Below are 12,634 nucleotides of genomic sequence, written 5' to 3' on the forward strand. Positions count from 1 at the left end.
CTCTCCTCTCCTCTCCTCTCCTCTCCTCTCCTCTCCTCTCCTCTCCTCTCAATTATATGAACTTGTGGCTTTAGGGAAGGACTGGATTCATGGAACTCATTGTCAGCCAGCCATTGCCATTGCACCCTTGGCCTCAGTGGGAAAAATTCCCCTTTGGCAAAATCTGACAGAATCAGTAGGTTGTAGAGTAGTAGAGGCAGCTGTAGAAGGTCAGTGCCAGAGGTGATGGGATGGATCTGGGCATGATGAGGAATGGCAGGGTGTGTGCTGCCTGATGCAGAGCATTCCTCAAAAGTGTTTGCTCCCTGCCTTCCCTGTGCCCTGCAAAGAGCACTGAGGTTGAGGAGCAGCAGGCTTGTGGTCATGGCCAAGAGGAGACACTGCAGGGCTCCCCTGCTGCAGAGGGGGCTGGGGAAGCCAAGGGAAGATGCACTAAAGCCAAGGAAAGATGTGCTGAAGTCAGCCCCAGCAGATGAAGCTCCTGGTGGCACAGCTTTGATGGCTTTCCCAGCCTCTCAGAAGGGAAAAGGGCTTTTCCTGGGGCTGGGCTTGGAGCTGGGCCATCGTCCATGGAGGCTGTGCCCAGGTCCCTGCTGTGGGGCAGCGAGACACATCCTGGAGTGATTTTCTGAAGCACTGAAGTGGCTGAACCCTTGCAGAGATGCCTGCAGTGCTTGGCACACAGCAAGGGAAAAGAAATTGCTTTTTATAAAATAAATGAAAATCATATAGATATATAAATTATGTATACATATATAAATTACATATTTAACATGTTAAAAAAAAAAGAAAAAAAACACCACCCCACTGCAGTGCTTTGGGCACAGACAGCAGTGCTGCTATGGCAGCACTTTTAGGTCAGAGCATCCCTAGACATCTCTGGCTGTAAAGTGGCATTCCCCTTACCCAGCCCATCCCAAAGGAACAGGATGAGGGTTGGGACAAACACACAGGGCTCCCTGTATCCCTTCAGGCTGCATTTTAGGGATGCTGTGTCAGGCTGTTGTCGTTCCCCTTAACTTGTGTTTTGCTGCAGTTTCCTATGGCAGGAGCTACAATTCTCTGTTGGGTAAAGTAAGAAAGCACCTTGCAGCCACTGCCACGTTGCTGCCTTCCTAATCTAGGCTGTTTCTGAGTATTTGGTCCTTCAGGAATTAACAATCAGCAGCACGAGAAGGACTTGGCTGGGTGCCTCAGTGTGCAGTGGTTCTGCTCCCATGCATCGGAGTGAGACATGAGTGAGCAACACTGATTTTAGCCAAATTTAACCATCCCTTGGGGATGCTGTGCCCATCCCGCAGCCCAGAGGAGGTCAGATTCCTCCTCTGCAAGGGATGGCAGAGGAAGGAGAGAGGGGTCGGCAGCCACACTGATAAGATGCTGCCTGACAGATGCGGCGTGGAAACAGATGCTCCCAGCTGCAGCTGTAATGAGATCCATAAATACCGAGGGTTGCTCAAATAAATGCCGGCATCCGCCGCACGATGAGCTCAGGAGCTGCTGTTGTCAGCAGGCACAGGGTGGGTAGATTTGGGGCAGGAGGAGCACAAGGCAGTGCTGCTGCAGCTCTGTGTGCAGTCTGTGGGGTGAAGGGGCCCATGCTGTGCCTAGCTCCAGATTTCAGGGTTGTTTCCCAAGAGCCTAAAAGAGCAGAGGTTGTGGGTATGTCAGCACACTGAATGCTTCCTGCCCTTTCAGCTCAGCACAATTGTGCGCTGGTTTCAATATCCTCTCAGGAACACTGGGGAGAACAAAAATCTCTGTGCTCTGGGAGGTGTCATTTTGAGACTGATGTCAGCAGGAGCTGGGTTTTACCCAGCAGTTCTACACCCAGCGTCCTGTTTTCCCCATAGGTGCCTCCAAGCATTTTCCACTCATGAACCTTCCTCGCTCCCAAGGGTTTCCCTGGGATTTTTTGGTAGTCCTACCAGATTCCTAAAAGGCATCTCACCATATATTGATCCCATGTGATGTCTGAAGGAATAGGAGGGTCAGGGAGCTCGGCTGTGTCTCTGCTGCTTTCACAGCCCTTTGAGAGCTGCCAGTCCCCAGCCCAATGTGAGAACAGCTCCCTCTCATTAGGCATTGGTTTTAATTTATTTATCTGTGCACACTCCAGGTTACATTAACACTCTTCCCAGAGCATCTTTCTTTTTAATCTCCTGTACGTGCTGTAATGGGCCTCCTGGGAGCAAGGGCCTAAGAGGAGGGAAACAGAATTGCATGTGATCGCAGTGCTTGTTTTCTTTTAGCATTTTCTGATGCAGAAATGCTTGAGATGCTTTGGAAGAGGAAGGGAAATGGGGTGGGAAAGAGGAGGAGCTCGTGTGGCTGGGGGCTGTGGAGGGCAGGGAGAGATGCACTGTGCTGTGGGGCATGAGGCTGCATTGCATGCACGGTGCCTCAGTTTCCCCACTCTCCTCAGCCAGTGCCCTCATGCCAAAGAAGGCTCTGTGCTTCTGTTAAGGCTGCTGCATTTATGCCCTTCCATCAAGGCTGCTGCAGGCATGCCCATCACCGTGGCACTTGGCCTGATCCTGGTTCCCATTTCTGCTTCATTCCCATCACCTGCCCAGAGCAGCAGTCATGTCCCCTTAGCTGCCAGGTGTCATGCTGCAACCAGCACCTCTGTCCCTGTGCTGCTGCAAAGGCTGGGGAAAGCCCCCAGGTGTCCCAGCTTCATGCTCCCAGCAGTGCCCCCACATTGCACCACTGCAGGCTGCAAACCCTGCATGAACACACCCTCCTTGTAGGGATGGAGCCTGATACATTGCTGCAGTTTCTGGACATGAAGCACTGCTTTGTTTCCCAGAACCTTGCTCTCACAGGGACACACCACCAAGTCCTGTCTCTAAGGACTCTGATCCCATGGCCAGGCTCAGGCCAATGCCCTGCTCAGATTTGTAAAGGGATCATTGTGCAGTCAGTCAATAAAGAGACATAAAAGCCATAACAAACACGACATCAAACACGACATTCCCGCACCAGGAGTGCCTGAGGCTGGGGACCAGTTATAGGGACATCCCAGGGTGACCCTAGCATGAAGGTGCCCACAAAAACGGCTCAGCCATTGGGGTGCATCAGCCACTAAACCCAGCACAGCACCCACTGCACGGCTGAGACCGTGGTGCAGCCCCACTAAGGGCCAACTGCGAGTCCGCACGCAAATCCCAAACGCACCCTTTGAGGAGAGACCTCCTCTCCTGTTAAGTAATTAAATAAAGCCCCGAGCTCTACTAAAATTAAAATAACAGAATCCATTTATTCTGGCAGGGTCTGCTGGTGGCTGCTCTTGCCAAAAACATTTTTGTGGTTCTTGTCTTTTCAAGTGGCTCTTTCGCAATAAAACCCAGATGCCATTAGTCCAGGGAGGCCTCCAAGCAACTGTTTACGTCCATGAAAGATGCCCTTTGTAATTAATTAATCTCCTGGAAGCTGTGGCAGCACATTCCCGGTGGGTCCCAGCATGTCCCTGCCCGCCAGGCTGGCAGCCGAGGTGCAGGTTCATTCCTGAGCGCTGAAGAAAGCCTTTGTGCTGCAGCTCAGCCATTGAAGGGGTTAATCTGCTCCTCAGGAAGACGCAGCAGAGATTTCAACACTTAAACTACCAAAACCCAAACAGAGGTTGGCATGACATTGCATGGGCTGCTGCTCTTGCTCAATGGCCAAGCACAGTTGAAAGAAGGTGGCTCTTAAGCACAGAAGCGCAGAACGGGTGCAGCAGGCACAGCTGAACAGTGGTGGGCAGCGTTGGGGGCATGAGAACAGGCAATGTGCAGAGGTATTTTTGTCATCTACATCCAGTTGGGTGTGATTAGCACTGGGGACTCATCCCAGTGCCATCAATTGATTTAACCCACCAGAAATCTGGCCAGGCTGTTTCTGACCCATATATCCTTCTGGCTTTGCAGCATTACGTGATAGCAAATCCCAACACAGAACTATGGCTCTGCTTGGCAGAGGTCTCCCTTGTTCTAGTTTTGAACCCACCTCCATCCTTAGTGTCCAAAACGATGTTTTATGTCATCATGGAATCATTAAGGTTGGAAAGACCACAAAGATTGTCTAGTCCAACCATCAGTTCATCACCACCATACCACTAAACCACACCACTCAATGTGACCCTCTTCTTGAACATCTCCAGGGACAGCAGCTCCACCATCTCCTGTCAGGGTGTTGTAGAGAGTGGTAAGATCTCCCTTGAGCCTCCTCTTCTCCAGACTCCACCATCCCAGTTCCCTCAGCTGCTCCCCATAAGACTTGTGCTCCAGACCTCTGATAGCTCCGCTGCCCTTTGCCGTCCTTTAGCAAGTGACAGCTCTCTCATATCACCCAGCTTGTTTCTGAACGTCTCTAATTTAGGGATTTTCCCCCCAATAGAAAACCTCAACAGACAACGACAAAGAGGTGGCTTCTGTAGGGACCGTGCCTCTGCTCAGCCTCTATGCAACTCGGTTTCAAACAGCAAGAGTTGCACTAGGAGTGGTCAATCCCCACTGCCTCGTTTGTAACGTAACTACTCAGCCTGGGATTTGGTTGTTATTGGTGTTGTTAGCTGCTGTTGGCTTTTCATTGTTGCTGTCTTGATAGATGGGTTTAATTTGGCCGGCGTATTGCCCAGCTTTGCACACCAGATGTTGCTGCGACAGGGAGCAGTCCATCACCATGCAGCATCACATGGGGTCATTGCCTGGGGTCAGGGCATGCAGGACGCGGGTCCCAGGGCTGCAGTTGCCATGAGAACTGTGGTGGCACGGTGGTGAAGCCCCATCCATCTCCTGTTGCCCTTGGGCTGCTGGTGTAGGAAAAATCTGCCGCCTTGGCTGGGGTCATGCAACCAAATGGTGAACCTCTGGCATTCCGCAGCCCCCATTTGGGGGTAATAACTGGGTGGTGTGAGTCTGATGGATCTGATGTGCTGTCTATGTGCAAGGAGAGCTAATGGAGCTCCCGGGAGGAGCAGATGATCATTTGCTAAAATGTCCTGCACCCTTCTAGCTTGCCTTGTTTAACTCAGACGTCATCCACTGGCCAAATCCTGCATTCTTTTAGCATATCCCACCCAATGCCCAGCTCAGGAGAGCAGAAGTGACCCAGAACTGAGCCCTCATCTGGGCCAGGAGAGCTTCCCAGCAGCTTGCATGCAGAATTTCTTTGGGTGGAAGAAGGAAATTGCTGAGGTCAAGGGGCTGATATTGCACATTTTTATGTGACATCAGCTTGTTGCCACCTTGAAAATACCAAAAGATGGAGTCTTACATCCTGGCCCTTGCAAAATCCCTTGTACCCTGAAGAAAGAGAGTCTTGTTACTCAAGAAATTCACTGTTATTATGGGGAATTTAAGCCAATGTGCAGGAAACGCCAGTGTGGGCAGGATGGAATTTAAAAGGGGTAGGATGTCAGGATTGTAGAGGTTTGCTCTGTTCTGCCAGTGTCATGGCATAGAATCATAGAACAACAGCATGGTAAGGTTGGAAGGGAACTTCAACATCCACAGCCCTAACTCTGCCATGGGCTGGCTGCCCCTCACCAGCTCAGGCTGCCCGGGGCCCCATCCACAGCCTCAGGCACCTCCAGGAATGGGGCAACTACACTTCTCTGGACAACATCTCACTGCCTCTGGGTAAAGGATTTCCTCTTCATATCTGGCCTAAATTTCCCCTCCTCTTGTTTAGAACCGTTACCCCTTGTCTTGTCACTGTCTGCTCGTGGTAGGATGAGAGGGGGGATCCATCTCAAGAAGTCCTTTTGAGGGCAGAATAGGATTACACCAAGTTGCTGGTGTGTGCTAAGGTGCTTTTTGAGTCGGAGCACTATGGGTTGACTATCCATGCTAGGAGGAAAGCGAGCTGCGTTGGAGTCATGAGGTGTGAGGACATCATGGCTGTGGTACTTGGACACCTCTAAAATATTTGGCACTAACGTGTCCCTCTCCCTTCAGGGACCTCATGCCCAGGACCCTGGAGGGGCAGATCACCATGGAGAAGACCCCCAGCTACTTCGTCACCAAGGAGGCCCCAGCGCGCATCTCCTCCATGGCCAAGGGCACGAAGCTGATCGTGGTGGTGCGGGACCCCGTGACCAGAGCCATCTCGGACTACACGCAGACGCTCTCCAAGAAGCCCGACATCCCCACCTTTGAGAGCCTGACCTTCAAAAACAGGACTACGGGCCTGATCGACACCTCGTGGAGCGCCATCCAGATCGGCATCTACGCCAAGCACCTGGAGAACTGGCTGCTCTACTTCCCCATCGGGCAGATCCTCTTCGTCAGCGGGGAGAGGCTCATCAGCGACCCCGCGGGGGAGCTGGGCAGGGTCCAGGACTTTCTGGGCCTCAAGAGGATCATCACCGACAAACACTTCTACTTCAACAAAACCAAGGGCTTCCCCTGCCTGAAGAAGGCGGAGGGCAGCAGCAAACCCCACTGCCTGGGGAAAACGAAAGGCAGGACCCACCCCGACATCGACCAGGAGGTGGTGCAGAGGCTGCGGGACTTCTACCGGCCCTTCAACATGAAGTTCTACCAGATGACGGGGCAGGACTTCGGCTGGGACTGAGGCTGACAAAAATAATTTAAGAAAAGGAAAATATAATATAATATATATTTTTTTTTACGTATCAGTAGGGGGTGGGGGGAAATACAGAAAAAAAAAAAAATAGTTGTGCTGAAACACGATTCATTCTTAATTTTTTTTTATTTTTGACCCTACTTTGTTGTCTTTCTTCTCTCAGAGACGTGTCACCAAAAGAGGCTGTGAACTGCAGCCTGGTGCCATGGACATCCCCTACAGCTTGGGTGCTTCTTCCAGCAGGCCTCAGGTTTTGCATTGGGATCCATTAAAAAAAAACACTGGGGTGCAAAGCTGCAAGGTATCTTCAGGTCACCTCCAGAAGTGATAGGCGAAAGGAGGAGCTCATGGCCTGGCAGATCAGCTAGACTGTGGCTTGGAAATACCATCTCAGACCTTTTTTGTCTCTTTTTTACAATGAAACAAAGGAGGTGCAACATCTAATTTGGTTTTCAAAACCTTACTCTAGGAGATATTTTTTACTGCATAAAATCTTTGAGAGTTTTTCATTTATCCGTTTTTTGTTTGACATTTGCCTCTTCACTAAACCAAGCTCTTTTCATTGACCAAATTTAATTTTCACCTTACAGAAGCCGAAACCAATGTTCCTTTGGTTTGCTTTTGACCCCCAGAAAATCACCAAAAAGAAAACAAATTATTCTTTCGACTTCAGGATGGAAATGGTCAGTCAGTCAGAAGTTCCCATTCAAGGGAACTCCCTGCTCCCAGTAGTGTGCACCCCTGTTGGTGGGCACTTCTCCCACTGGGGCCCATCTGAAGGGATTTGGGTGATAGGCAAGGAAGGGTTCATGATGCATGTGGACCTGTTGGGGGATGCTCATTAAACATCTGGAAGGTGGTGGGACCCCGCCATCCCACTGCTCACACACAGGAACCAAGTTTACAGTGTCTGGCGGATGATCTTTAAGCCATAATGAAGAATGTTTTGGGTGGCTGAAGGGTGGAGAAAGGGGAAAAATGAAGAAAAAATGCATTCAGAATGAGGAGAAGTTGATGGAAGCTTTCTTATCCTTTCCTGAAGAAGAACCAAGGGGGAAGTAGGGATGAGAGCATTGGTTGTGCAGACTTTTGAAACTGTCAGGCAAAACCAATCTCCTATTTGCAATAACCCGAAGGTTTAAATTCTTTGCTTTGATCATTATCACCTTTTTTGGACAGTAGAAATGGCTCAGAGACAGAAATCTATTAGTGCAGCAGGATCCTGCATTACCGTGGGCTCCTTTATCTGCTGGTTCTTTATCTCCAGCATTTTCTAGGTGATAGGAGCACCTAATTATGGCATGGTGCTGTGTACCAACATGATGCTCCCTTTCCTGAGCCCAACTTTAAGGAAGATTTGATGGGGGCCAATAAACTTACCTGGGCATTATGGGCATTACCTGGAAAACCTGGCTGGGAGGGAGCATGGAGCCTCTGCTCACTGCCTGTCTGCATGTCTTCATGCCCCATCCCAGGAGGCATTCAAGGTCAGGCTGGATGGGCTCTGGGCAGCCTGATCTAGTAGCTGGCAATCAGCCTGCAGCAGGGGGTTGTAACAAGATGATCCCCTCCAATCTAAGCCAGTCCATGATTCTATGTTGGCCATGATCCTAATGAAATCAGAGCAGAGTTGTCAGAGAGTCCAAAGAATTTCACAGGGAAAAGATGCAGGGCATGTACCAGAAATTGCCATTCAATAGCAGTCATTTCCAGCTTGACTGTCCTGTTTGCTGTGTCAGGAGAACAGCTCAGGACCTGGGCAACTTCATGGCAACGAGTCCCATTGCAGGTGCTCAGCCACATCCCCTCCTGGCTGCCTGTAGCCCCCATCCCTGCATCCTTAAGGACACAAACCCACCTGGTTCTGCATGCAAGGCCAAGTTCCCCAGGCAATTAAGACCATTTCATTTGCACTGTGGGATCCCAGGACCTTCCCCCACCGCTGTACCCTCAAAGCTAATCTCAGGTCCCCGTGCCCTGGTGGCAGGGCTGTGGCATGGGGCTGGTGGCAGCAGCTGTGTCCTGGCCCCACGGCTCGGTGCAACCCTATCTGGCCCCACTGCTGATTTTCCCCTTGCCATATCCCTACCCCAGGCAACAAGGAGGTTTTCCAAGCTGCAAAAAAGAGTTATGCAGGTAGCTCCTTTGAGACTTAAGGATGGGATAAGCTGTACATGCTTTTGACAAGTATAAATATCATTTGAGCATAATTTTTTAAAAAATCAATATCATTATATTGCTGCTGTCTCTCATATGGTCACATTTAGACTAGCATAAACTGCTTTATAGTGCTACAGATTGTTCTCCCCATATTGAACCAGCGCTAGCAGTATGAAGCACCTTCCTACAAACGAGTTTCTACAACTGCCAGCAAATCACTGCCGTTAAATCCATACAGCTCCAGTGCATCCCCAAGCCCAACTCTCATATGTGCCTTCAAAACACTCCCAGCATCCCAAATTCAATTCCCATCAGTGCTGGAATGCTCTGCTTCCATTAATTTCTGAGGGTCTGACTCCCTCGATGCACACCTAGTCAAACCATTTAGGGATCGGGGGCTGTAATTGATTTATTTTTTTTTTATCTGGGCCATAAGTAGTTTTGAAAATCCCTCCACGTATGAACAATGGCTTTTAAAAAGAGGTCATGCAATCAGATCGCTTTGAACTCTAATGGCGTTTAAGCCTCTAAACTCTTTAGGCTTATTTTAAAATCCAGCCATGAAGTTTAGATTATTTTAACCTAAGAAGAATTGAAAGTCAAGTGTTGAAACCTGCAGCCCTCCTGGGCCCACGACGCTGAGCATCTGTGTTAGGAGGACTAAGCAAAAGCAGCTATAAGTAAAAATCAAAGTGACCCTATAGAGTATGATTTAAAAAAAAAAAAAAAAAAGCAGAGAAATCAATACATTAATGATGAGAAACTAATTCAGGTAATCAAGATCTTTCTGATCTCGATAATCCAATGTGCCCTTAGGCACTGTAAAGCTTGGGCTCCTACACCGCACAGTGTTTGGAGTCTCAGGACATCTGTTTGAAAAGTAAACTTTACAGAGCACCCTGAAAATTTCAGACCAGTTGGGATTTCCTTTGTGAGCCCAATTTGGCACCGTGAGACACGGCCTCTGCTGCTGGGACCTGGGGGAAGGCAAGGAGGGGCTGCGGCTGTGCTGCAGTGAGCAGCACTGATTGCATGCAGTGAATGTCCTCAGCTCCTACAGAACACTGTCAGCCAAGAACGTACCCAGTTAGAAAGAACACAAAGGTCAACATGCCATGAAGAACAGTGGAAGCACGTGGAATTCGGCGTGGGCTTTGGGCTGCAGCACCACAGAGTCCAATTTCTGGAGCATTTGGTGATGCCCAGCCTGCACTGAGTCATTTTGAGTAATCCTGGTGCACAGCCTCCTTGGTTCTCTGGCACACACACTAGCATATGCAATGTTACATCTCCACATTTGGGGGAAAAAATGCCCGTTTTCTTAACCATTAAAAAAAATTCTTGTTCGTATATAATGGTTTCTGGATTTTCTCTCCTCCCTCTCCTCCGCTCTGTGATGCTGTCATCTCTTTCCCTTTGGTGCTATTCCAGTATAAAGCAGACTGATTTTAATTTAATTTAAGAATGAAAAAGCACACATTTAATAAAGTTTACGGGTACTGAGAGGCTGTGCTCTCTTTTTGCTGGCGGCAGCAGCCTGGAAGGAGCGGGGAGCTCTGAAAAAGGCAAAAGCAGAATTACCCACTCGTGTCAGTCAGTCTACAAAACCACTTGAGCTGGCACTGCTTGGTTGGAGATCCCCACTTTGGCTCTTGGTCTTCTTGGCATCACTTCCACAGCCTTCTATCTTCCACTTAGCAATGCTTGATGTCTTACTACAGACTCTAGGCAGCAAAACACCTTGGAAAGCCAAGTCTTTGCATTTTGCCCCTCTGTTCCCCTTTCAGCAAACCCTGCCATGTCCCTTTGCCACCATTCATGGAATTCCTTCTTTCCCAAAACCCAGCACTGTGTGAAACCCGAGGTAGGAGCAATGCACCAAGAAACATAGACAGCCCCATAGATCAGGTTCTCTGTGTGGTCAAGTAAAGCGATATTCTATTTACTTTTTCAGACGTATAAACAGAGAAAGTCCCAGGGAAAATATGCTCCCAAACTTCATAATATTTTATTAAACCACCGAAGTTTAATATAATCTTTTGGCTTCCATGGAAAAATGTTCCATTTCTTTGCTGAGCACCTTTGATTTTATTTTCTTTTAATTATTCCTATCCGGACTTAACAATGTGGGTTTTGCGCTCCACCCAGCGAGGAATATCCAGATTAGAAGTGAGGAATTTTGCTGAAATACAGAAATATCTGTGCATGGTGAGGAGTCAGCGACGCCTGGGTGGAAAACTCAGGGAAAGCCAACGTGTAGAATGAATTCCCCTCAGCCAGGCAATAACAAGACTGCATTCCTCAATCCACAGCATTTATTACCAGGACGTTGGCCAGCAATGTTCCCGGGGAAAAAAAAGATCAGACCTCCTTCATCTTAATGCTTGTCCACAGCCTGCACAGGGGCGGCAGCTCTGCACTCTGTGGGGAAAGCTCTCAATAAATCAGAGCTGATGCAGTGCTCAGGGTCACAAGGTGGGAATGCCTTGGGATGTGGCATCCGTCCAGGTGCGATGCTACTGCGAAGCCAACATCGCACAGAGCCCCGAAATCTTCATCAGCCCTGGTGAGCAGTGCCCCATGGACACAGCAGAAGTGTGGAAGCCAAGCTGGGCTCTCAGAAAAGACTCAGCATTGTTAAATAGTAATTATGGTAATAATCATCTCACGGTCCCCAAGATAACTGAATAGTTTCTGGAGGCCAAAGCTGTTGGTCTGAGCATTACCTGAAGCTGTTCATGCAGGAACCTTAGAAGCAGCTCTCAGCCACTTTGCCAAACTTCCTCACTGTTCAAAGCCTGCCACCAGGACAGCCCTGGCAATGGAGGGCCCTTTATCAATGACATCCCGTCACCTGCCTCCATGCTCTGCTCCATCAGTGCTGAGCAGCAGTGATGCCCTGAGCAGGATTAGACCCATTTGGCCACAGTTCCCCCAGCTCTGTTCTTTTGTTCTTTCATCAACAGCAGCGATTCAGGGCATGTGAGCAACATCTAAAGGAAACAACTGAAAGGTATTGGCTGGGGAGCACTTAACTCCCATGTATGGGGCTTATGGAACAGAATCAATACATTTTCTATATGGCTTGCTGCAGAAACCCCCTGCTGTTGGGCACAGAAGAGATGGCAGCAGAGCAAAGCAATTCTCCTGAGAAGGACAATTTGAACAGCACAAGTAGGGCTGAATGCATTGCATCGACCCAGCAGAACAGCCACTGAGCTAATGCCCAGCTCTCAGGAGTCCTGGGACCCTGGCACAGCATTTGTGCTTTCACCACGCTGGATTTCACCTCCTTTTGTTAAGTGCACAGAGATCATGAAAGCAGCCACAGGCTTATGATGCTCTTGGAGCCTACAGTGAATGCTGCGGGGCACTGATGGCTGATGGCGCCCAGGACTGGCAGTGTCTGCCTTTCAAGGCTGTCCCAGACCTGTGACCCCCTGTTTCAGATACACCAGCTGCCACACAATGGAGACTGGCTCCCTGCTATGGGGACAGGCTCCCTACCTTGGGAACTCAAAACCAGCACTGGCCTGAGGCCCAACTCCTCCACTGTACACACTGAGAAGATTCAAGGTTAAATAAAAACATTATCTCTAAGACCACACGTGCTCTGCTGGCAGGGCCACTTATCCACAGAAACACAGAATCCCAGAATCAATTAAGATTGGAAAAGACCTCGCAGATCCTCAAGTCCAACCCCAGCCCACCCCCACCACTGACCACGTCCCCCCGTCCCACATCTCCATGGTTCCTGAATACCTTCAGGGACAGTGACTCCTCCACCTCCCTGGGCAGCCGTGCCAATCCATCACCACTCCTTCACAGAATAAATGTTTCCTACCATCCAGCCTGAACCTCCCCTGGCACAACTTAAGGCCATTGGAAAAGGTTCCTAGAG

General features: G+C 49.4%; 1 protein-coding gene across 1 annotated transcript in view; it reads left to right on the forward strand.

The window, feature by feature from the left end:
* Window positions 1-6,601, forward strand: part of LOC122168176 (heparan sulfate glucosamine 3-O-sulfotransferase 3A1-like) — a 23,568-nt gene extending 16,967 nt beyond the window's left edge. The window contains exon 2 of the mRNA XM_042833294.1: window positions 5,943-6,601. Within this exon, the coding sequence (XP_042689228.1) occupies window positions 5,943-6,561 (619 nt within the window). The 3' untranslated portion in view covers window positions 6,562-6,601. The remainder of the gene's footprint in view (window positions 1-5,942) is intronic.
* The last annotated feature ends 6,033 nt before the right edge of the window (window positions 6,602-12,634 follow it).

Source organism: Centrocercus urophasianus, unplaced genomic scaffold (genome assembly GCF_019232065.1).
Source record: "Centrocercus urophasianus isolate 14NV4802_14NV808 unplaced genomic scaffold, USGS_Curo_1.0 seq_41, whole genome shotgun sequence".
NCBI lineage: Eukaryota > Metazoa > Chordata > Aves > Galliformes > Phasianidae > Centrocercus > Centrocercus urophasianus.